General features: G+C 34.7%; 2 protein-coding genes across 11 annotated transcripts; one reads left to right on the top strand and one right to left on the bottom strand.

The window, feature by feature from the left end:
• Positions 1-997: 997 nt before the first annotated feature.
• LOC108321752 (uncharacterized) lies at positions 998-3,371 on the bottom strand. Of its 3 annotated transcripts, none has more exons than XM_017553607.2 (2): positions 3,231-3,371; positions 998-2,658 (listed from the first exon to the last, which is right to left on the bottom strand). In XM_017553607.2, exon 2 carries the CDS (start codon positions 2,384-2,386, stop codon positions 1,202-1,204), a length of 1,185 nt encoding a protein of 394 aa, XP_017409096.1. In that variant the 5' UTR covers positions 2,387-2,658; positions 3,231-3,371; the 3' UTR covers positions 998-1,201. The 3 variants fall into 3 exon arrangements, with proteins under 3 accessions (XP_017409096.1, XP_017409094.1, XP_017409095.1); XM_017553605.2 differs by having other exon boundaries at positions 998-2,626; XM_017553606.2 differs by having other exon boundaries at positions 998-2,605.
• A 4,556-nt stretch (positions 3,372-7,927) lies between these two features.
• LOC108321763 (protein FAR1-RELATED SEQUENCE 3) lies at positions 7,928-25,417 on the top strand. 8 transcript variants are annotated; one of them, XR_008248888.1, is made up of 7 exons: positions 7,928-8,129; positions 9,337-11,664; positions 11,754-11,843; positions 12,125-12,274; positions 23,565-23,680; positions 24,501-24,551; positions 25,134-25,417. XR_008248888.1 is itself a non-coding variant. In XM_017553612.2 (7 exons), the coding sequence occupies exons 2-5, from the start codon at positions 9,451-9,453 to the stop codon at positions 23,673-23,675; spliced, it is 2,580 nt and encodes an 859-aa protein (XP_017409101.1). In that variant the 5' UTR covers positions 7,928-8,129; positions 9,337-9,450; the 3' UTR covers positions 23,676-23,680; positions 24,515-24,551; positions 25,134-25,417. The 8 variants fall into 8 exon arrangements, 6 of the variants coding, with proteins under 6 accessions (XP_017409101.1, XP_052733710.1, XP_052733707.1 ...); XR_008248887.1 differs by having other exon boundaries at positions 23,550-23,680; XM_017553612.2 differs by having other exon boundaries at positions 23,550-23,680; positions 24,515-24,551.
• The last annotated feature ends 839 nt before the right edge of the window (positions 25,418-26,256 follow it).

The following is a 26,256-nucleotide window of genomic DNA, read 5'->3' as shown; positions in this document are numbered from 1 at the left end:
ATTCCTTTGTAGGTAGTGTCTCTTTTAATAGTTGTATGAAATATTACAACTACAATTAAAAATAAAAATTTGTCTTAATTTTTCTTCCCCTCACCTCCTTCTTCCTCCATCACATCCTTTGGTATTACTTTTTAATGATAAATTTAACATTCTAATAGAAAGAACCACTAGAACTTGCTATAAATATAAAAGACTAAATTGAATATTTTTTTAAAGATAAAGGGTCACAGAAAATCTAAGTTGATAAATATAGGACTAAAGGTAAATTTAATTATGTATACACCATTTGCAATGGTAGGTGCAAACCATGATTTCATTCTTCGCACTCCCGAGTGCAGTTCATTTACCAATTAAAACGGATGTATTTAGGTCCTGTAAGCGGTTGACTTGTGTGTGTGTGTGTATTGACTGTAAAGGTAAAGAATTATAGCATTAATTAAAAAGTAATGGTTGAAATTAGAAATCATAAAATTAAACAAGTATAGAACTAAAATTACTACTTTATAATGTGTGTGTATATAGTTTTAAGTAAATATTAGCAATATAGATAGAATATGATAATATATAAAAAGTTATTAAGTCGAGAAATACAGAATTGTCAGAAAAAATGTTTAATTTTTTAAAGAATACAAGAGATTAGGCTATAGACTAAGATAACTCCGTATAACCTGAAATCATTCTCAAAGTACATCATTACTAATCTTTAAAACTAAAACTCAACAAAATTAACTAACACAGGTTAGAGGAAGGTAATGTGCTAACACCTGTACTGGAAACCCCCCATATCTGCATATTCAAATATTTAAATGAGACTTTCATCACTGCTCATATTATAACAGGAAAACATGATTGATTGTTAAGTCTGCGTACAACAGCAAAATCCACGAGAAAATCCTTTCATTTCAAGTAAAAACCGGAGGCAGAAAGGAGCTGTATGGTCGAAACCTTAGCTTCTAAAAATAGGCAATGTATAGTTTAGCACCAATCAAGGCAAATAGCTCAAGATAGACAAATATACAGCCAAAGTTTGCAACGTGCTGAACAGAACATCAATGGAAACCTAAGGCAAGTTAAAAACACCAAGATAAAAAAGAAAAGAGGAGACAAAGAAATACACTTGGATTTTGAGAATTGACACTCTTTTGCCTAAACTTGACACTATAATCAGATTTTGATGACTGACTAAACTTCGGGAGATCAACTAATAAATAAATGGTATAAGCTTGAACTTTACTTTGCTTGCATAGTCTGTGTAACTCTGGCCAAAAGTCTCAACCATCAAAGCCTCTTCCATCTCTGCCTTCTGCTTATAATACAACAAGCATACTGCTACAATAAATAGCAGACTAAGAGGTGCTCGTAGCGCAATGCAGTATGTTACAAACAAAAGCATTGTTGATGAATATATCGGATGACGAACCCAACGATAAGGTCCAAATTGCACCACGGCACTTGGCTCCACCACATTTTCTGAATACTTGGCAAGATACAACGTTGCATTATATTGCATTAGTAAGGTTGTGATGATTAAAGCCCAGATTCCAAGATTGCTCCACCCACCGGGAATGAGGTGAAGCTCCGGCCCTTCAAATGCTGCAAGCCAATGGCCAACCATGACCCCTGCACTGAACAGTAGGCGAGACATGGTTGGCACATTAATGTCCCATTTTGGGTCATGAGGCCGAGCATAAAAATCTCCATATAACCGCTTTCTAATGCTAACATTGAAGAAAAAGAAATAATGATACACAAAAAAGAAAACAAAAGGCCAGCCTTCAAGGTAGCCATTGAAGTGACCAGGAGGAACAAGAGTGAGCCATGTAAAAACAGATGTAACAATTGCCAGTTGCTCAAATATGTTTGCCTCACCAAGCAGATGTCTCCGAAAACAATATAACCCATAAACTGCAAGCGCTATGGCCACCCACCATGGCCAGAACAACCAAGTCCAGCTAAAATACATCCAAAAGAAGGGACTGAAAAGCATATTCATTGTCCATTTTGTGGCTGCAATTATGATGCACAATAACCCAGACCACTTCACAACTTTAATTGGAGTCAACTGCAGAAGAGTAGCTTTTATTGAATCAAATGATAGACTTCCGAAGAACTCTAGGACTGGATTTTCAGATTCAGTGCTGGCATTGCTAGAAATCGAGCAACTGAGAGGAGGCAACAAATCAGCCCTTTTTCTTGCTGGTTTAGGCACAGAGGAAAAAGGGTTTCCATGGGTACAATTCAATTGAAAACTAATGTTCTTGGGTCGGTTAGCAAGTACATCGACACGAAAATGTTTGTTGAAAGGTCTCAGAGACACTTTGTTGCTCACAATAGAGAAACCAAAGGGGGCAATTTTGGAGTGTGAAAGAACCTTTGTTGCTTCCATTATTGTTTGAGGGAAAATAATAATCAATTTTTGAGAAAAGTACACAAATATCACAAAACCAAAGATGCACTGGATGAAAGCAGTTCCATATCCTTTGATACGGTGAGTTACTAGGAATCACAACGACAGCAACAATAACCCGTTGATGTAAACAGGAATCCAACACAGGCAAGATGCAGTTGCAACAAACACACTCATGGTATCTTCAGTGCTCTCCTTCTGCAATTCATCCAGCAACCTCTACAGCATTAAAATCCAACTCCATTCATTCTCTAAACAGCAATATAAGCACGAAAACACATTACCAACAAACCACCATCAAAACGTAAAATGAAAAAATTTATAAGCAGTTGTTTAGGTCTTTTGGGTGATGTTTTCCTGTCAAAATTGTAGTTTCATCTTGTAAATTCACGCAATAAAGGATTGCACAAAAAGTCAACACAGATTACTGAGATAACACAATTTCAAATGGAAAACAAAAACCAAAAGTACTTAAGGAACTGTATCTAAGTTTTATCCACCATAAAGTGAATAGACACTACCCAGCTTCTGACTACAACCGCTCCTTTTAAACCCTCCAAAAACAAACTAAACAAACCCTCCACCAATTCCAAAGCTGCTATCGACAACTCAGCTCATAAAATTGGAACCCCGCAAGCCTAGTCAAAGCCCAAACAATAAGGTCCATGTAAAACATAAACCAAAAGCACATATTCCAGCGTCTAACTCCCTTGGGCAAATGATCAAACAGATGGTGCACACAAAAACTCCTCATTCAACGAAAGAGTCCAAACTTAAATCAGATAACGTTAAGAACGACAAAGAAAGCGCAAAGAAACAGTACCCAGCGAAAAGAAAAATCTGAAGTTGGTTTTGGGCAAGAATGTTGAATTGTGACGGATAACGATACTGAAGTTCTGAGCTGTGTAAGTCACGGAGACGCTCTTTTTCTCCAATTACGGCACGAATGGACCAACAAGATGAACCCTTTTGATTTTTCTTATTTGGAAACCCCTTTTAAACATTACTTTTGTAAACTGTAAATTAAATGTTTTTAATCATATTATTTATTTATTTGAATCAGTTTTTTTTTTTCACGGGTAATAAAAAGTTTCACAATAGTTTTAATTATATAATTCATTTATTTATTTACAAAGATTCAGTTAACTTCTCCATTATTAAAATTACTTTGCATCAATTAGCAATAAAATAGTTAAATATATTCTTTTAAACTATTATAAAAAAATTATTTTATTTTAAAATTAAATTATAAAGTATTTTCTCTCTCTATGTTATAAAATTTCATATGAAATATCTTCATTGTGAAGATTATATTAAATGAAACTTCTTTTTGTTATATGCAAAACATTTTCCATATCATTTACTAAAACAATGTTTTACACTAATTTTATCAAGTAAAAAGATTATATATTTTATAATTTAGTTTTAAAACAAAATACAACTTTTCTATAATAAATTGGAGAAAAACACACACACTTATTCTCTAAAACTCCTTTCTTTAAAACTCATCTGTCTTTCTTATAGAAATTCTAATTCTCTATCTTTTTTATAAAAATTTTAACTCCTTACTCATCTATCTGAATATGATCGCCTGAAGAATCTTTGAGGCGAGATCTTCGTTTCTAGCCGATTGATTTCAACTAAATAGTAAGTTGATTTATGTTTTTTTTTCCTTGAAATTAGGCGACTTTGCAAGTAGGTATTTTCTCCACTCTTTTAGGGTCTGAGTCTTTTCTAAGACTTTATGTTGATCGATGGTACTAAGGGTATGCTTTGATCAAATTGTTATGAATTGTAGGAGCAAATAGAGTTCTTGTAGTCATAGGAGGGGTGAAAAACCTCAAGCTTTAGGTCGAGTTTGCTATGACGGGTACAAAGGTGATTGATTCATGTAATTTGATTGTTGGAAGTTATGTTATGTCTAGTAGAAGTTTATGTGTGTTGTTTGATTCTTAAGTGACACACTCATTTGTGTCAGAATCTCTTGTTAAAGATTTGGGTTTGCATGTGGTGGACTTGAGGTATGATTTGTTGGTATCTACCCCAGCTTCGGGTTTGGTGAAGACATCTACAATATGTGCTACATGTTCGGTGATGGTAGAGGGTCGTATCTTCAAAGTTAATCTGATATGTCTACCCCTACAAGGGTTAGATGTAATCTTATGGATGGATTGGTTATTTGTTAATCATATTCTTATGGATTGCAACCAGAAGAAGTTGTTATTTTCAAGCCTAGAAGATGTTGAGTTGGTGTCTTCGCATAGATTGTTAAGAAGGTTAAGGAAGGGTCTTTATGATTTCTAATCTTAACTCATCTGGTGGTGGAGGAAGATGAAAAGAATCAAAGATTCCTGTTGTGAAGGAATTTGCAGATGTTTTTCTTGATAAAGTGTCTGGTTTGCCTCCTAAGAGAAAGGTGAAATTTTCAATTGATTTGGTGCCTAGAGCAGGAACAATATCCATAGTTCCTTATCGTATGGCTCCAACTAAGTTAGCTGAGTTAAAGAAGTAGATAGAGGAATTATTGGAGAAACACTCTATTAGTCCTAGTGTGTCGCCTTGGGGAGCACTAGTTTTGCTGGTGAAGAAAAATGACGGTAGTTCAAAGTCATGTGTAGGCTATATGCAATTAAATAAGTTGACCATCTAGAATAAATATCATTTGTCGCAGATAGATTGTCTAATAGATTAGTTGCATGGAATAGTGGTATTTTCTAAGATCGACTTGAGATCAGGGTATCATCAGATATTAGACAAATTTAAAGATGTATAGAAAACCGCCTTTAGATCCCTGTATACGGGCATTATGAGTATGTGGTTATGACATTTGTGTGACTAACGCTCCTACCTTGTATATGAACAAGATTTTTAGGCCATTTCTAGATAAGTTTGTGGTGGTCTTCATCGACGACATTTTTATCTACTCCAAATCTTATGAAGAGCATGAGGAACATCTAATGACAGTGCTTGGCATTTTGAGGGAGAAACAATTATATGCTAAGTTGTCTAAGTGTAAATTTTGGATAAAAGAAGTGTAGTTCTTAGGCCATGTTATATTAGCTTATGGTATATCTGTAGATCCTGCAAAAGTGGATGCAGTGTTGGCTTGGGAGCGTCCAAAGTTTGTGACCAAAATAAGGAGTTTCGTTGGTTTGGTTGGCTATTATATAAGGTTCATTGAAGGATTTTTTAAGTTAGTAGCGCCTTTGACATAGTTAACTCGTAAATATCAGTCTTTTGCATGGACATATAGATGTATGGTGCTTAGTTTCAGGTCTTTAGTGATAATAAAAGTTTGAGATACTTGTTTGATCAAAAGGTCTTAAACATGAGGCAGAGGCGATGGTTAAATTTTTTAAAAGATTATGATTTTGACTTATATACCATTTGAGGAAAGCTAACGTGGTTGTAGTTACTTTAAGCAGAAAGGCAGTGCATGTGTCTTATATGATGGTCAGAGAACTTGAGCTGGTGGAAAAGTTTAGAGACATGTAGTTACAAGTGGTTTTGGGAAAAGCGATTTTGGACTAAATTTCTTAACAATTGAGAAAATTTGTATTCAATATGAGTTATAAACATATTTTCAAATAAGTTATTGTGTCAAGAATACCAATTTGGTGATTTGGATAGGTCTTGAGTGCATCTAGAACAAGTTTCTAAGTTTTTTTGTCTTCTGGTATAGCGTTGAGCGTTGTTAAACCTAAGAACCACTAAGCTCCAAGACGCTAAACACCACTCTGGGTGTTGATCGTCACGAAGTCAATGAGCTCTCTGACTTTTAGGCGTAGAAGTGTGGTTTAAGGCGCTTAGTGCCACTACTTCCTCCAGGTCTAGATCTTGTCTTTTCCAATAATTTGTTGGGCGATGGATCTTGCTCGTTAAGCGACCCCTGTCTTGACAACATTGTGATTGTTTTATCTAATCTTTAACTTATATTTGTTTAAAATATGTTATATGAAATTTCACCCTTGTCTATATTGGAAATTTTGTTTATGTTTGATGGATGATACATATGGATAAGATTTCAAATGGTATTTGATGGAATTGTGATTATGAATTGTATATGATGTTATAAGGATTTCAAGGAGAAGTCCTTGAGATGACTATGTATAGTGTATGTATTGATATAGGCACTTTATATTAAGGGTTATTCAAACACTCTTAATAACTTCCAATCTCAAGTAGAGAATGATGGTTATATTGTGAAGAGTAATACGAGATACTTAGTTTGATGGTCATGTATTGACCATGGATGTTTGACAGATTGGTGTGTGGTAGTATGTGTGGGCGAGTTGTTTCACCACCACCAGGTGCATGACCCTTATAGTTCGATATCAATACATATATCTGAATGGTCAAGTCTAGAGTAGATAATTAGATGTTTATGAATTGTTAGTTCTTAATGAATAATTATAATTTTCTATTTGTAAATAGTTATGTGTGTATTTTTTGATAAAATTAGTTATCCTTTTCTTTGTGTTTTGTTTGTTTATTATTCTATTTGGAATGATCATCTTTATCTTAGTTGATTCTATATATATCTATATGCAAAAATATATATATCTATATGCAATAAATATATATATATATATATATATATATATATATATATATATATATATATATATATATATATATATATATATATATATATATATATATATATATATAGATATATATTTGTACTTTTGTTTGAGAATTTGTTAAACTTCTTTATCTTATATATATTTTAATGTTATGGTTATATTTGGAAAACTGTAACAGTCTTATGCAATTGTTTTTAACTATTCTTTTCTAGTTTAATAAATATATGATGATTCCTATAAAATATTAATACTATTAAAATTTGAAATGTTACTATTTAGACTAATATATAATCATCTTCCAAATCATGTTAATACTCATTCAACATAAGAAACTATTTAGAATCTTTTGAATAAAATAAAGACTTAATTAAGAAAAAAACAATTAAGAAATCATATTACATAATTATATAAATATAGGAATCAAAATATCAATTAAATTTACTTTCTTATAAATGTTCTTATTCTTTTAATTTAAAATGTACAATAAAATATTCCAAATATTATTTTCACTCCATATATATCAATTTATACATGTTATTAGCATTTTAAATATGTTTTTAATGACGGAGACTAAATTCAATCATATATTGAAGTAATCTATGTTTTAAGGAATATTGTTATGAATCTTATATTAGAATAATTAAATTTTGTTCAAATGTAGTTATAAGTTAATTTGTAAAAATGATTTCAGAATTTAATTACTAATAATACATAAACTATTTTTAACTTATAAAAATAATTTACTTATTTTTTATAAAATAATTGTTTTTCTTATTTTACTAAATGTTCTCTCAGAATTTCCTATTCTATAATATCTGTATTTATAAATAAATACAGATAAATGTTGGTGAGTTAAAGACTTCATTCACTTTATTTATATAAATAATAATATCTAGTATGATTTAAAATTTTAAAAAAATGGGAGTATGATGTGTGAAAGTACAATGAGATTTGGAATTACAAAAGTTTGTTTCTTGTTTTTGGACACTCCCACTCTTCCACGGTGTGACTCAAGCTCTTCTTCCTCTCCTCAAAATCGCTAATATCCAACGACAAGGGTTTGTGGACATAAAACGCTGCGTTTTCATTTCATTCACAATCTCCGGCTCAAACCAGTTTCTTCTTTTGGTCCTCAGGTGAGTGAATTCTGCTTTCTTGTTCATTTACAACATATAATGCAAACAAGTTCGGATTTTTAAATGAATTTATTTATCTATTTTTATGGTAGTGGAAGTTATTGTATTTGTTGGAGATGATGTATTCTCAATGTGTAGTTTTTTTTTTGAAGAAAGAGAGAAAATATGTTATTGAATTAAATGGTTTATGTAAAAATTTTGAAGCAAAATTTAGTAGGTGGTCAGGTAAATTATTCTTACCATATGTGGGAGTATTTACTTTGCACATTTTTAATTTTAATGTGATTCAATGGTCGTCTGAGGTGAGGAAAAAAGGTTATTTGATTGAAGAGTTTGTGCATTTTTTTTTGGAACAATAATGGATAGATGTTCTGAAAACTATCTCTAATCATAGGATTAAGTATTTCCTTGCAAATTTAGGTTTTTTTTTTTATGTGATTTATATTTCTTTAGACCAGGCAAAGGTAGTGCAGCTTATTTTCTAGCCCAATTTCAACACTGTAGCAGATAGTCCCTCATGGTTTAATAAAATTACTGTCATGGGAAATTTCCAAAGGATCTCGGAGTTTGTTAATTTAAGCTTCAATAATCCTACAGGAACTTTTTTTCTGGCTTTATGTTGTGAATTTTTTAAATTTGGTTTAAAACTTTCGTTTGCTAAACTTTTATATTATTGTATTCTTTAATATTCAACATCTCAACTTGATGCCTGTTCTTTATGTAGAATAAGTTTACATTTGTAGAAACCTCTAACATTAAAATTTGAATTATTTTAAGTGCGTTTATCTTTTCACATGAAAATTAAATTTAGTTTCATTTTATACCAATTTCAATTTGATTCTCCATGAAAAATAATTCCTAGTTTCAATTAAGGGTTTTCTGAACACAGATATAACTTTTCTCCAAAGTTAATCAAAATTGGGATGTTTTGGTTCTTAGACCGAAACTCACAATTTTATTTTTAAATTAAATCACCCAATCTGTCAAAAACCTTGCTTTCTGGGTTAGAATAAACTACCATTATTATGCAGTAGGATCTTTAATATCTCTAATTGGTTGTCAGTATTGTTCATATGAACTTTTTAAACTTTTGGACATTCCTTAAACCTTCTGGGTTATATAATTTGAAAATTACTTCCTAAGTGCATAATTGTATATATTCTATGAACTCTTTCTGACTGATGTTTTTATTCAATGCATTATGTAGGTAGAGATAATGGCGGAAATTTCCATCATTGCTTCTAAAGGATTAGCACGAGTCATGTTTTCCAGTCCTTTCAAGGAAAACCAATGAAGCCTTTGTATCATTTGCTAAGCTATCATGAACGTTGAGGCAGTAGATGAAGGGGAAAACAGTGATAGACCTGCTTCTGGAAATGTTGAAACTGAAAAAGATGAGGAACAAAATATGAAAGTAAACTTGGCTGAAAGAGAAGTAAATAACCAAGATGATGATGCTTGTAGGAAGCCACTTGTGGGCATGCTGTTTGAATCTGAAGATTTTGCAAAATCATTTTATGATGCATATGCAAGAGATGTAGGATTTAGCACACATGTTGGTCAATTCAGCCGTGCTAAGCCTGATGGTCCAATTATAACTTGGGACTTTGCTTGTTCCAGAGAGGTATTTAAAAGGAAGAACATAGTAAGTTGCAATGCAATGCTTAGGGTAGAGAGAAAAGATGCAAACTGGATAGTGACAAAATTTGTTGAGGACCATAACCATTCCCTTGCTTCCTCTAGAAAGTTACAGAACCGTCAACCCAGTAGACATTCTGTAGGTGCTGCTAGGAATGTTATAGCGACATTTGATGCCCGTAATGAATCTTGTGCTTCCTTGAATGGAAATCATTCAGAGCCCATTAGTTCTGTTAGGAACTCTTTTCCAGCAGAACAATGTCATCCAATGAGAAACATTGGCTCACTTACCTATGCAAGATCTTCTCAAAAGAGGACCCTTGGAAGAGATGCTCAAAATCTTCTGAATTATTTTAAGAAGATGCAGGGTGAAAACCCTGGCTTCTATTATGCAATACAACTAGATGATGAAAACCGTATGACCAATGCATTCTGGGCGGGTGCAAGGTCAAGAACAGCTTATAATTACTTTGGTGATGCTGTAATCTTTGACACGATGTATAGACCAAATCAATACCAAATCCCAGTTGCTCCATTTACAGGATTCAATCACCACGGCCAAATGGTTTTATTTGGTTGTTCATTACTTCTAGACGAATCGGAGTCTTCCTTTACATGGCTATTCAAGACGTGGCTATCTGCTATGAATGATCGACCACCTGTTTCCATAACCACAGACCAAGATAGAGCCATACAAGCAGCAGTTTCTCACGTGTTCCCGGAAACTCGCCACTGTATTTGTAAATGGCACATTTTAAGAGAAGGTCAAGAAAGATTGGCTCATATTTACCTTGCTCATCCTTCACTCTATGGAGATCTATATGGCTGTATCAATTTTTCTGAGACTACTGAGGATTTTGAATCAACATGGAAGTCTCTTCTGGATAAATATGATCTCCAGAAAAATGATTGGCTTCAGGCAGTGTATAATGCTCGTAAACAATGGGCCCCTGTTTACTTTCGTGATACTTTCTTTGCTGCTATTACTTCAAACCACGGGGTAAACTCCTTTTTTGATGGCTATGTAAATCAACAGACAACCATACCTTTATTCTTTAGGCAGTATGAAATATCACTTGAACATTCATTGGAAAAAGAAATAGAAGCAGATTATGAGACTATTTGTAACACGCCTGTACTGAGGACTCCATCACCAATGGAACAACAGGCAGCAAATATGTACACTAACAAGATTTTTGCAAAGTTTCAGGAGGAACTGGTGGAAACTTTTGCATATACTGCAAGTAATGTTGACAATGATGGTGTTATCAGTAAATACAGGGTTGCAAAATATGAACATGATCACAAGGCATACATGGTCACATTAAATATGTCTGAAATGAAGGCAAACTGCAGCTGTCAGATGTTTGAATACTCTGGCATTCTTTGTCGACATGTATTGACTGTTTTCACTGTAACAAATGTCCTTACCCTTCCATCACACTACATTTTAAAGCGATGGACAAGGAATGCAAAATCTGGTTTTGGAACTGATGAAAAAACAACAGGTCCACTTAACATTGAAAATCTCACTATACGTTTTAATAGTTTATGTCAAGAAGCCATTAAGCTTGCTGAAGAAGGGGCAATTTCCGTTGAGACTTGTAATGTAGCAATGAATGCTTTGAGAGAGGGTGCTAAAAGGGTAGGTATTATGAAGAAAAATATTGCAAAAGTCAAACCTACAAACACTCATGGTAATGGATGCTGTCCGGAAGACAATAGCAAGAAGAGCCCGTCATCAATTTCGGATGTCATCCCATCACTGTGGCCTTGGCAAGATTCAGTGTCAAATCACTTGAATCATAGTGGCCTTGGGCTTCCTGTTACTGATCTGAATCATCCTACTATGGCTCCTGTTTCTATTCACCAGGATGGTGGCCCTCCAGATAACTCTGTATTGATTGGAATCACCCTTGTATTTATTAGTCATTTCATCTACTTAAGCTGATTACTTCTTTACTTGACTGTTACTTATTAATGCAGGTTGTCCTCATGTGTTTCAAGTCTATGACTTGGATCATCGAAAATAAGAATTCAAGCCAATCTAATAAAATTGCAGTCATCAACATGAAGGTATGTATAGCCTATTACAATTATCATTTTTTAACCGAGAAACAGATATCTCAATATCTCGTGTCTCATACTTTGATTAATTTAATGTGGCTTCAATATTCTCTGTAGTTTAAGAGAGCAGCTGCTTCCAGATGTCTATCTAACACTTATGCTCTCTGTTTAAAATATTAAAAATCTAGGTTATTTCACTTATCATATTGTTTTCCATGCGTAGATAACAGGTACAACGTGCTGAAATATTCTTTCCTCCCTGTTAATTTATTTTTCCCTTCCTCTTGTAGCTGCAAGATTATGGTAAGAGCCCTATAGGAGAGACAGAAGTGCAATTCAGGGTGACAAGGGTAACTTTGGAGCCTATGTTGAGATCAATGACTTACATTAGTCAACAGTTAAATGCACCAGTCAATAGAGTTGCTGTCATCAATCTGAGGGTATGTAAACTCAGATCATAATCATATACTCTGACTAGATCCTAAGCATTTCACAATCAAGTATAATCTTTTTGTCAATGTACTTATCCACTTCAAATGCTCTCATTTCATATAAATGAAACCTCCAAATATGAGGATTACAATCTTTAATGTTTGAGAAGTTCCACTGATGATTTTATTTTCATTTCTTTTTCACTGTGATCACACTAATAGTATGAGTATTTATTACTGAACTGTTTAACCCTTCAACTGAAATTCTTTACCACTATTTGGTATAACCATCTATAAGTAATCTATTTAGAATGTGTTACTGTCAAAAGATGTTATGTAAAAGACTAACCACCATAAACACTTGAATTTGTAGGATCTAGACCAATGGATATTTTTATTTTTGTAACTTGTGCTCGTGTACAAAAGCCTTTTAAACATTGGCAACTTTAAGACTCGTGTACTTAGTGTTGATAATATAGCTTAATAAGAGGAAGGAAGACAGCAACAATTTGATAAACACCCAAGCACCTGGGGAATCCACTCTGAAAAGCTAGTTATTAAAGAGAAAGAACCACACACTTAAATACTCCACCAAACATCATATGCTACTTGAAGTGGAAATCAGGCACGCATTAATACCCAAGTTCTTATCATAACATCGCTCATTAGAGTTAATGTCGTTATTAGAATCCAGCTATCATTTGGTTTAAATGTGTTATGGCTTATGTACAATGTTAAGCCTTTTATTCTACAAAATCTGGGACTCAAACATTGTAATAAGAACTAACTAGCTTATGTATATTGCTAGATAAAGAAACCAATCATGAACTTTGACCTAATAGCTTAAACCCTTAGAGTAGCTTTTTCTTTATATCATATAAGAGCCATTGTTTTGGCTTGGACAAAAGTTGAAAAAAAGAACTGATTTTATTATATTTTGAATCATAAAAAATACATTCTCATATCCTCTATTTGTAACAATCTAATTCTCCTAAAAAGGGAAATAGGGAAACTAGGTAAACAAAATAAAATAGAAAATTATATATTTATTTTCTCTAATTAGGAAGATTCTAAAGATATCTTCTCTAATTACAACACTCCCCCTCAAGTTGGTAAATGAATATCGATCATTCACAACTTGCCTACAAGATCTGGAAATCTACCTAGAGGAAGCCCTTTTGTAAAAATATATGCTATTTGATGTTCTGTAGGAACATGAGTTGTAATCACGAAGCCTTTGTCAAGATTATCTTTGATGAAATGTCTGTCAATCTCAATGTGTTTGGTTCTGTCATACTGTACTGGATTATGGGCTATGCTCATAGCAGGCTTATTGTCACAGTGTAGTTGCAACGAGTTCTCCACTTTGACTTTAAGATCATCCAAAATGATTTTCATCCAGAGTCCTTCACACATTCCTTGACCAAGAGCTCGAAATTCAGCTTTTGCACTAGAACGAGATACTCTATCTTGCTTTTTACTTCTCCATGTTACCAGACTATCTCCAAGAAACACACAATACCCAGAAGTAGATTTTTTGTCTGTAATAGAACCTACATAGTCAGCATCAGTATATATCTTCATAGTCAATGTGTCTTCCCTTTTGAATAATAGCCCCTTTCCTGGACTTGACTTCAAGTATTGGAGAATTTTGTCAACTGCTTGCATGTGTTTCTCTCTTGGATCATGCATAAATTGGCTCACAACACTAACTGCATAAGCAATGTTTGGTCTTGTGTGTGATAGATAAATCAATTTTCCTACAAATCTCTGATATTGGGCCTTCTCTACAGGAGCACTTTCTTCACTTCTGTTAAATTTAGAGAGAGAAAATATAGAGATAGAAGTATTATTCCATTGTGTTGTATTTCTATTACACCAAATGTCCTATATAAGGAGCAAGTAGACCAGCACACAACAGCCCAAGACTTACAGTACAATTATACAATACAATATATTTCAACACTCCCCCTCAAGTTGGAGCATATAGATCATATGCACCAAGCTTAGAACATATAAATTGAATCCTAGGCCCCCTTAGAGATTTGGTCATAATGTCTCCGAGTTGTTCATTAGAATTGACAAACTTCGTAACAAGTTCCTTAGTCAACAACTTCTCTCTAATAAAATGACAATCAATTTCTATATGTTTTGTTCTCTCATGAAACACTGGATTGGAGGCAATATGAAGGGCTGCTTGGTTGTCACAGTACAGTTTCAACGACTCATTTCCACAAAATTTCAACTCTTGGAGAAGTTGCTTGATCCACACAAGTTCGCATGTAGTCAAAGACATAGATCGGTATTCAGTTTCAGCACTAGATCTAGCAACAACACTTTGTTTCTTACTTTTCCAAGATATAAGGTTCCCTCCAAGTAGAACACAATATCCTGTAGTAGATCTTCTATCAATTGGAGAACCAGCCCAATCTGCATCACAATATCCTTCAATCTGAGTGCTTCCCTTGTCCTCATACAACAATCCCTGTCCTGGATTTCCTTTTATGTATCTGAGAATTCGAATTACTGCATTCCAATGGTCAACATGTGGATTCTGCATGAATTGACTCACAACTCCCACTGGATAAGAAAGATCAGGTCTTGTTATTGTAAGATATATGAGTTTTCCAACCAGCCTTCTATATCTCTCTGGATCTGAGAAAGGTTCACCTTGATCTCTCATTAGTTTTTGATTTGAGTCCATAGGACTATCAATAGGCTTGCAATTTGTCAAACCTGTTTCCTCTAAAATATCAAGAGCATATTTCCTTTGTGAAATGATGACACCTTCTTTTGACTGTGCCACTTCAATACCAAGGAAGTATTTTAGACGACCCAGATCTTTAGTCTGAAAGTGGTTGAACAAATGATTCTTTAATTGAGTAATTTTAGTGTTGTCATTCCCTGTAATAACAATATCATCAACATACACCATGAGATAAACACATTTGTCAGGAGAAAAATGACCATAAAACACTGAGTGATCCGCCTCACATCGTTTCAACCCAAAATTTTGCACAACCCGACTAAATTTACCAAACCAAGCACGAGGTGATTGTTTCAAGCCATAGAGGGAACGACGTAATTTACAAACTAACCCAGACTCCCCCTGAGCAACAAACCCAGGAGGTTGCTCCATGTAAATCTCCTCTTTCCAGATCACCATGAAGAAAGGCATTTTTAATGTCCAACTGATAAAGTGGCCAATGACGAATGGCAGCCATAGCAAGTAAAATACGAACGGTACTGGTTTTAGCCACAGGAGAAAAGGTATCACAATAATCAATGCCATAAACTTGAGTATATCCCTTAGCTACTAGACGAGCTTTTAGACGATCAATTTCACCAGTAGGACCAACCTTAATAGCATAAACCCATCGGCAGCCAACGGGCTTCTTACCAGGGGAAGAGGAACAAGGTCCCAAGTACCATTGTGGTCAAGTGCTTGCATTTCATCAATCATGGCTTGACTCCATCCAGGATGATCAAGTGCCTCATAAATATTATTAGGAGTCTTAATGGAGGATAAGGAGGAAACAAAAGAGAAATAGGTAGAAGACAAACGATGATAACTCAAAAAATTATAAACAGGATATGGATTACGAGTAGAACGAATACCTTTCCGAAGGGCAATGGGCAAATCATCGTCTGAGTTAGGAGAAGACGAGGAGGATGAAGGATCCATGGTATGGTGAGCTGATGGAGGAGGAGATGAGTCTAGAGGATCTTTATTGTTCTGAGCTTGAGGTTGTCTCCGACGCTGATATGTGAGAATAGGTGGAGGAACAACGTCATTCACATTTTGAGTTGGAGGTGTAGATGCAGGAATAACCAAGGGATCACACGATGGTAGAGAAAACATTTGTTGAACCGATGAACGATCCTCCACAGAGGATGAGAAAAACGGTGTATCCTCAAAGAATGTGACATCAGCCGACATATAATATCTCTTGTTGGAGGGAGAATAACATTTATATCCTTTCTGAAGACGAGAATATCCCAAGAAGGCACACTTAATAGCCTTGGCGGATAGCTTATCAAGACCTGGAGAAACATTATGGACAAAACATGTACACCCAAATACACGTGGGGGGATATGATATAAGGCGTCATTTGGAAAAATGACAGAATGAGGAACTTTATTCTCAAGAGAGGAAGACGACATCCTATTGATTTGAAAACAGGCAGTGAGGACTGCATCTCCCCAGTGATGTACAGGAATATTAGTATTCAACATCAAGGAGCGTGCAGTTTCAATGAGATGTCTATTCTTCTGCAACACCATTTTGTTGTGGAGTGTGAGGACATGTTGACTGATGTAAAATTCCTTGGGAAGATAAGAATGAAGAAAACGCTGACGAAAAATATTCCTTAGCATTATCACTATGAAGGATTTTAATTGTCTTCCCAAATTGGTTCTTGATTTCATTAGTAAAGGACACAAATATGGACAAAAGTTCAGATCTCTCTTTCATTAAATAAACCCAAGTACATCGAGAGAATTCATCAATGAAAGTGACAAAGTAGTTAAAACCAAAAGAAGTGACACGACTTTTTCCCCAAATATCAGAGTGAATAGTTGAGAAAGGAGAATTACATAATGTCTCAGACTTTTTAGGATTAGAAGATCTAACATGTTTTCCTAATTGACACGAATCACAATCTAAGACTTGAATGTTCTTGAGACTTGGAACCATCATCTTCAACTTGAATAAACTCGGATGGCCCAACCGATCATGCAAAAGTTTTGGGGATGAAGTGGTAAAACAGGAAGCTGAAGAGCTATGTTTCAAAAAATAAAGTCCTCGAGACTCATGTCCTTCTCCAATCAGGCGACCCGTACAAAGTTCCTGTATAACAAAGGAATTAGCAGTAAAGGTTACAGAACAATTTAAGGAGCGAGTCAATTGGCTTAAAGAGATTAAATTGTAGGGGCAATGAGGAATATACAAAACGGAATTTAAATTTAGTGAAGGAGATAAGGAAACTCTGCCAATTCCCTGCGATGCAACTTTGGATCCATTGGCAATAGTAATGAAATGAGGGATTTTCTGAGAAGACATGGAAGAAAATGAAGAAATAGTACCAGAGATATGGTCAGAGGCACCTGAGTCAAGGATCCATGGATTGTGACCTTCTACAGATTGAGACATACCGGCAGTTGATGTACTGGACATGGAAGAGGATTGGTCAGGATTAGAAGATTTTCCAGATTTATACTTCAAAAATTCTTGATATTCTTCATTCGAAATTTTGGGTTCATCAGATTTCAAAACATGAACACCCTTGTCTGGATATCCATGTAAGGCATAACATTTCTCTCGAGTATGGCCTATCCTCTTACAATATGTGCACTGAGGAGGCATACCACGACCACCACGTCCTCCTCGGTTGCCTCTGCCTCCTCCTCTTCCTTGTGGTGCTACCATGGCTGATGTTTCAATACCACCAATTGAACTTTCATCTTTAACTAATGAAGGTACCCGAAGAAGTCGAGTAACTAAGCTGTCCATTGATGGAACTTGATCACCAGCCAACATTTGATCACGAACATGTCCAAAATCTTAATGTAGACCTCTTAAAATTAAGACCATGTAAAACTTATCAAGCTTCTTGTTTAGGCCTTCTAAAGAATCCGCCACAAAGAAATTCTTCAATTCTTCTACAGCAGAACGGGCCGTTCCTATGTAAGTAACCATATCATGATTGTTCTGTTTGAGAGAAGTCACTCTTTCAGTTGCATCAAAGAGGCGTTGTACATCGTTAACAAAGATATCTTGAGCTTTTCTCCAAAAGGAGGAACACGTTTTGTAAGGTCTTAAAATTTCTAAGACTTCTGGTTCAACAGATTGCCATAGGACAGCACATAGTTGGAAATCAAGTTTCTGCCATTGAGATTTTTCTTCTTCAAGAACGGTAGAAACATCTTGTTCAAGATGGTCATGGTGTCCTTGACAAAGAAACCATAACTCCACAGAAGAAGACCAAGATAGATAGTTTTTCCAATTGAGTTTTGCAGAAGTAATGGTTGGAGTGGCAGAGAGAGACGGTGTTCCAAGACCAGCCATCGTAAAACCAAACCAGAAAAAAGAGGAAAAACACCTTAACGGAGCAAAGATTGTGGGAAGAAACCCTAAACGGAGCAAAACTCAACGGAACAGAAAATCAGTGGCCACAATAGACTCAGGAGACAGAGGCGAACCGACCGGCGGTGGCGCGGTGAAGTTCCGACACGGGAGAGGCGGCGCGTGAAGCCCACGCGCCCGAGAGAGACCGCACAGAATCGGCGCGTGACGGCGCGTCGAGGAGAATATGCGGCAACGACCACTGCGGATGGGTCGCGCTCTTCGAGGCGCACCGAACCCCTAACTTCGCCGGAGAAAAGGCTGCGACGGCGGCGGCGGACAGCGGCGGCAACGGCGGACGGTGGCGGCGGCGACGGACGGAGCGGCGACGAAAGGCGGAAGCAACGGCAGTGGGTGGCTGCAAACCCTAACCTGCTCTGGATACCATGTTAAATTTAGAGAGAGAAAATATAGAGATAGAAGTATTATTCCATTGTGTTGTATTTCTATTACACCAAATGTCCTATATAAGGAGCAAGTAGACCAGCACACAACAGCCCAAGACTTACAGTACAATTATACAATACAATATATTTCAACAACTTCCAATTCTGTGATTCTGTTCTATAGGAACTGTTGCGGTTCTACATCCCAGCTTTCCTGTTTCTTTGGGAGATGAAAATTTCGTTCTTGGAGTAGGCAACCTCTATTCCAAGAAAATATTTGAGTTTTCCTAGGTCTTTCATTTCAAATTGAGTTGCCAATTTATCTTTTAATGCCAATTTTTCTGTTTCATCATCTCCTGCAATAGTCATATCATCCACATAGACAAGCAACAGAGTGAGTTTACCTGTAGAAGAGTGCTTTATGAATAGAGTGTGATCTCCTTGGCTTTGTCTGTATCCCAAGGAAACTATTGCTTTTGTAAATCTTCCAAACCATCCTCTAGGGGATTGCTTAAGCCCGTACAATGCTTTCTTCAGGAGGCATTCCTTGTTTCTTTCATTTTTCACTTCAAAGCCTGGGGGAATCTCCATGTATACTTCCTCTTCTAGATTTCCATGAAGAAAGGCATTCTTCACATCCAGCTGGTGTAAGTCACATCCAAAATGAACAGTCAAAGCGAGAATAACTCGAACTGTATTCATCTTTGCCACTGGGGCAAATGTCTCCTCATAATCAATCCCATATGTTTGGGTATATCCTTTTGCCACCAATCTAGCTTTGTATCTTTCTATTGTCCCATCTGCCTTATGTTTCACTGTGAATATCCATCTACACCTTACTGCTTCTTGTCTCTTGGCTTATCAACAGTCTCCCAAGTTGAATTTCTTTCTAGTTCATTCATCTCTTCTTTCATGGCTTGATTCCAATGTTCAAGTTTCATGGCCTCCTGAATTGAGGTAGGAATTTTTGTGCATCAATGGCAACAATAAAACTTTTGTGCTTATTAGAGAGATTGTTAGTGCAAACATACTGAGAAATAGGATATTTAGCACATGATCTTCTTTCCTTTCTCAATGCAATAGGTAAATCCTTAGTAATACTTACCTCCTCCTCATTGATATCTTCAGGGATCCTCACCTCCGGATTAGACAATTCTTCTTGCTCAATAATCGAAGTGCGTTGTTTTCTTCTTTCATATTTTTTGCCAAAAAATTTGTCTTCTTCCTCACTGTGGACTATGGTAGCTTCATTGCTCAGGTCTTGGGCATCCTGCAAAGACAAACATGGTAATGACAAGAAGGAGAGTTTATCCACTTCAAATGCTTTCTCCCCCTGAAGTGGTGTACAGACATAAAAGGATTGTGTTTCATGAAAGGTGACATCCATGGTAATAAAGACGCGACGACTCTGAGTATGGCCTATCCTCTTAGAAGGATACCTAATAAAGACACATTTAAGAGCTCTGGGATCTAATTTACCACGATTAGGATGATGAGAGTGAACAAAAACAACACATCCAAAGACTCGACTAGGTAGACTCGTTAGTAGGGAAGAAGGAACAAAAGACAATAGAGACTCTATAGGACTAATGTCATTTAAGATACGAGTAGGTAACCTGTTGATGAGATAGTGGCAATTAACACAACTTCTCCCCAGTAATTTTTTGGAACAAACATTTGAAAAAGAACTCTAGTTACTTCAAGAAGATGACGATTCTTTCTTTCTGCAACCCCATTTTGTTGAGGCGTGTTAACACAGGTTAGTTCATGAACAATATCATTATGAGACAAAAAATTGAGAAATTCATGATTCACATATTCATTACCATTATCAGACCTAATTCTTTTGATATTTTTTTCCAAATTGATTTTGGACAAGATGGAAAAAATTAACAAAAATTTGAAAAACTTCGGAATTAATTTTCATAAGGTATGTCCACGTGATACGGGTACAATTGTCAATAAAGGTAATGAACTATTTGGCTCCAAAAATAGAATCTATGACAGGACCCCAAATATCAGAGTGAATTAAATCAAATGGAGAAATACTCTTTTTATGACTAATAGGATAAGATGCACGATGGTGTTTTGAAAATTGACAAATATCACAATTAAAAGACTCAACAGACTCTTTGGTAAACAAGTGGGGAAATAAGGACTTGATAAGACTAAATGAAGGATGCCGAAGCCTTTGATGATGTAACCATATTTGAGATTTTGCCCACGTCTCAGATGTTGCTTGTTGACTCATGATTTTCATGTTGCTTTGGTCATCAAACTCTAAAAAATACAACCTACTATGCTCCTTAGCAGTTAAAATTGTCTTTCCCGTGGCAAGGTCCTGAAAAATACAATAAGTTGGAAAAAATGTTACTGAACAATTTAAATCCTGTGAGTTTTTGCATAGAGATAAGACTGTTAGCTAATTGAGGAACATGTAAAACATCCTTCAATACAATAGATGAGTCCAAAATTTAATTCCCAGAGCCGCATATAGGTATACCCTGACCATTCGCAACTGTAATAAGTTGTTCTTTATTTCTTTTACCATATGAGTCGAAGGACACACTAAAAAGTGTCATATGATCAGTTGCACCCGAATCAAGGATCCAAATACCTTGAGACATGTGACCAATAGTATTGAGACAAATCTTACCTTTTATGGACAGAGTACATGATCCAGAGGGCTTACTCATTGATTCAACCATTGCTTTCAAGTGCTCGAGATCCTTTTTTAATGAAGGCACAAAGGAAAAATTTTTACTTCAGACATCCCGTAGAACGCAACCAGGAGTCTCCGATGACCTTTTCTGAGACGATGACGGCGTGTGGGTCACACTGAGAAAAAAAGGAGCAGAACTTATAAGCTCAGATATACTCAAATATAGGCCAAACGGGTCGTCACCAACCCTAGGAACAGACCCAAGAGGCTCGGCGACTCTGTCTGCGGCGAGTGGGTCACACCGAGAAAAAGGAGCAGAACTTAAAACTCATATCTACTCAAATATAGGCCAAATGGGTCGTCACCGACCCTAGGAACAGACTCAGGAGGCTCCGGTGACTCTGTCTGTGGTGACGGCGGTGAGTGGGTCTCGTCGGAGGTGGGCGCGTGGCTACACGCGCCGGCAACGGTGGCGGCGCGTGACGGCTTCTCTCATGGAGTGACTTTTAGCGTTGTGGTCGTCGATGTTGGGCACATCTTTCTGCCCTATCAACGAACCCAACCGGCGACGGCGACAGCGGCGCGAATGTGCAGCGGAACGGAGCCCCAAGATCGGGAGCTCTGATACCAAGTTGAAAAAAAGAACTGATTTTATTATATTCTAAATCATAAAAAGTACATTCTCATATCCTCTATTTGTAACAATCTAATTCTCCTAAAAAGGGAAATAGGGAAACTAAGTAAACAAAATAAAATAGAAGATTATATATCTATTTTCTCTAATTAGGAAGATTCTAAAGATATCTTCTCTAATCACAACAACAAATATTGGGGAAACAGCAGTATGAGTAGGTGTTATAGTCCAGTGATGAGCAGTGAGATGGTGGAAGACATGGCTTGGTTTGGTTAATAGTTGTAATAAGTTGGAAAGTACATGAAAAAGGTGGGCCAAGTCTTTCTGGCAATTGGGTTCCCCAAATCTCAACAAGTGTTATTAGAGATTTTATGATTAATTTGTTAAGAGTTCAATCTTTGTCACTCCCGTTCTTAAGTTGAATATTTGCACATGGTGGAGCTGGTCTTTGTAGTGAACATGCTACAAGTCCAGTGGTTTTTTGTGGGAATGTGTTAGATGTAAATTCAATCACAAACCATTTGTTAGCTTAAGCTGTTTGGAGAGTTGGTCCATGATATGTACAGTGTCTATCATATTCAGAAGCACATTGAGAGAACAGTTGATGTCGATATGACAAGGAGGTCAGTTGCGTGGTCTCTAGAAGTGAATGCTCCTAAATAAAAGTATTTGTGAATCATTGGGTTTAATGCTTTAGAGAATTTGTAAAATTTAATCAAACTGGATGTTGAAGTCTCGGTATTATATGGAACTGAAGTAGATTCTGTAGCATATTTAATGTTCCATAATGGTACAAAATATACTAATAAATCCAATTTTAATATTAGAAGCTCAAATAACTTGTATGGTGGATAATTGATAAATTTATTAATTTTCATTTTGTCTTAAAGGATATGGGTGTAGGACGGGAGCTTTTGGATGACTAGTTTATTTGTAACTAGTTAGAAGACTATATTAATCCAGACAATCTGATAGCTACATGGTTATTTTTTCTTTTCTGTTGGATATTTATCTGAATTGGGAACATCCAGCAGTCAATTCCGGAGAATATGATATCTTCAAATGCAAAATAAAATGTTTTCTTTTACCATGTCACAGGTTTGAATCCCGGAATCGTTTCTGGTGGGAGAACTTTACCTAACTACCACCCCTTGAGTTGCATGAACAATTGTTTTTACGCAACTTCTACTAAAATTTAACTTTCGATTATAGAATTCACCATGTTAGTGATTTTAGATAGTCCAGCAGTATTTATATTATTTTAGACTTGATATTGACCCCGTTATTTTGTCATTGAGATTTGCACCCATTTATACTATAATTTGACCATATATGTAGTCAATATGAGATCTCCAATAGATTCCATATTTCTTCTACAGACATGATTAAGTATGCAACATTATGCAGTGTAAGAAAAAAGTTTCGTTGTGTTCTATAACATTGTGTTGTGTCCAACATATTTTGTCTAATTTTATAGTTCTACATCATCCAGCTCCAGGATACGAAGACAACTACTGGGCAAACTGAGGTGAAATTCCAAGTTTCTAGAGATACTCTCGGCTCCATGCTGAGATCTATGGCCTACATCCGGGAGCAGCTCTAGGAGTTGTAAGCATTCTATTTTTTCCGGCTATTCAACTTAAATGATAACAATCTGAATATATTTTTATTGTAAGTGTAAGAACAATTTTGTCAATGTGACAGGATTACAACAATGCCTCTTAGGTACAAAGGTATTTTGAGATTACCTTAGCTCTCCCCAAAACCCGTTTTCCCCTTAAACTCCAAAAAACTGCTATTAACAACCTAAACACAGACTATATATACTAGTCTATTACAACCTGTTACAGCTACAGGAGATTATAACTACCTCTATTTTTTTCTAGTCTACACTTTCCCACTGAACCTATCAACACACTTACATTTTTAATACTAATTTTCTCAATGTGATTTTATTTCATCTAAATTAATTTTGTTAAAATCTAGGATAAATTGATCATTTGCACATAAAATGAGTCTGAAATTCATGTTTATTGGCGTCTTAGTGCCTCTGGAATTTACTTGCACTTTTGTTTTTATAAAACTTTTACCATGTTTTTTATACCCAACTTCAGCTTGCATTATTGCTGCAAGCTACTCACTATTTATATTAAAGATGAAAAACATATAATTAGTGAAGATATTTAATGCTATTTTATTTTAGTTTGGAAGTACTTTATATTTTGTTTATATTAAGGATGAAACAAAACATAATTAGTGAAGATATTTGATGCTATTTCATTTTATTTTATATCTTGTTGTAATTTAATGTTTAATATACTTTATATTTTAATTTACTTTTTTTATTTAAATTTGATTGAATTTAGAATTTATGTAGAGATACTTGAAATGCCTTTAGTGTTTAAGAAGTATATCTGAAATGTTTTAGTATAAATTTTGCAGGTGCAGTTATAAAAATCAAGACTTATTAAAATACAAGGTATACAAACAAGTTATTTTATAATACGAGTTTATGTAGCCGGTCCATTCACATACCCAGTTTTCATTTCTTACATAAATAGTTATAAAATAACATATTCAATATTTCATCATATAAAAATTATAAAAAAAATCACTATATAACTTTCCTTTCTTGTCTTTTAGTTCATATCCAACAACATTCTTCAAGATTTTACAAATTGCATCCATATTCTTTTTCCAGCTATTATTTATTTTTTGGTCTTATTTATTACTATATACTATTTTTATTGATTGTAGTTGTCTACTACTACTATCTATATTATTAAGGCATGTTTAAACCATCGTAAATTGTTCTCTCAAATTTGTATTCTTCAGTTTTTGGTATTGTTCTTCCGCTGAACCTTCATAATAAATTGATAGACATTGATTATTATATTTTAAAATATATTAATTTGTTTTTAATATAAACATTAGTGTATTTTGAAGATTCAATAGAGAAATAGTACTAAAATTTGACTCTATTTGATCTATTGATTTTTTTGTTTCTCTCCATCTTGCGAGAAGAATTCTCATCAGTGTTTTTTTGCCTTTTAATTTGCAGTAATTTGGTTTGTTAGAAAATCATCATCATTATTTGGGGGAAGTGAGGTGGTTAGAAAACCTAATGTTGTACCATGCTTCAACTTGAAGGAAGAATTTCTGCAAGATAAAAGTTTTTCTTGCATTTAGTTCCTATCTTAAGCTGGCAAATAATGGCAGTAATATTTAATTATAGGTAAATATGTGTGTATAACAAGAACATTCAAGTGTGTTTGTAAGATGAGAGGTTTTTGCTACGGTAGATATATGACACCTTCAAAATCATTTAAATCTTGTTTCATTGTATTTTTCTTTGTTTCTATCTTCCCCCTACCTTTTATAGCTTGTGTTTATACTTTCTTCCATTCAACTCAACCCTTTCTTTAGAATTCTCACCATTTCAATTTGTTTGGCCCCACACACGAAACACCATCCTAATTTTTCATCCATTTGAACAAATTCTTCATTTTCTTTAAACTGTAGCAAAAATACAAATCTTTCTTATGTGAACTTGAAGATTTGTTTAGATTTTGAAAAAAAAACTCTTAAATTATTGTTTCAGTTGTTTGAAGTAAATAGGGAGTGAGAGATTTGTTTTTATTTGAATATACTTATTTCCATTGAGTTAGTGAGGTTCAAGATGAAGAAGCATGGAGATTAAACCAATATATTAGTAAAACTTCGAAGGAAGAAGGAAAAGAGTAAGAGTACAATGAAGAGGAGATCATTGACAAATGAAATTTATTTAATAAGGCTGAATAATTTTTCAAATCATAAAGGGTATGTTATCTTAGTCCGTCTTTAGAAACGTGAAAATTAAAAATTAGTATTTCAAAATAAGATGTATCTTTCACTTTTAATTTTAATAATATAGTTGGAATAAATGTTTTTAATCACTAAAAAATTTATCTTTATCATAAATTTTGATATATTTTGGTTCTTAAATTTTGAAATTGAATAAATATTATTCTTTTAATTTAATAGTATTAATTTTTTTTGTTTATTAAATAGTATTTAATGTTAATAGTTGAGATAGAATGGATTAAAATTGTGTAAATAATTTAAATGTATACAATTAAATTAAAAGAATTATATTCGTCACAGTTTAAAATATGAATAAATTTTAATTTCATATTTAAAATTAA

This window comes from Vigna angularis, chromosome 5 (assembly GCF_016808095.1).
Source record: "Vigna angularis cultivar LongXiaoDou No.4 chromosome 5, ASM1680809v1, whole genome shotgun sequence".
Classification (NCBI taxonomy): Eukaryota; Viridiplantae; Streptophyta; class Magnoliopsida; order Fabales; family Fabaceae; genus Vigna; species Vigna angularis.
Note: the sequence above shows the minus strand (reverse complement) of the source record. Positions and strands in the feature narration are given on the sequence as shown.

What these genes read in the sequence shown, in the direction of transcription:
- LOC108321752 (XM_017553607.2), bottom strand. Translation starts at nt 2,386, where the DNA reads ATGGAAGCAACAAAGGTTCTTTCACACTCCAAAATTGCCCCCTTTGGT.
- LOC108321763 (XM_052877747.1), top strand. Translation starts at nt 9,451, where the DNA reads ATGAACGTTGAGGCAGTAGATGAAGGGGAAAACAGTGATAGACCTGCT. An exon ending in GTGGCCCTCCAGATAACTCT is followed by an intron (nt 11,665 to 11,753) that starts GTATTGATTGGA and finishes TTATTAATGCAG; the next exon opens with GTTGTCCTCATGTGTTTCAA. An exon ending in TTGCAGTCATCAACATGAAG is followed by an intron (nt 11,844 to 12,124) that starts GTATGTATAGCC and finishes TTCCTCTTGTAG; the next exon opens with CTGCAAGATTATGGTAAGAG.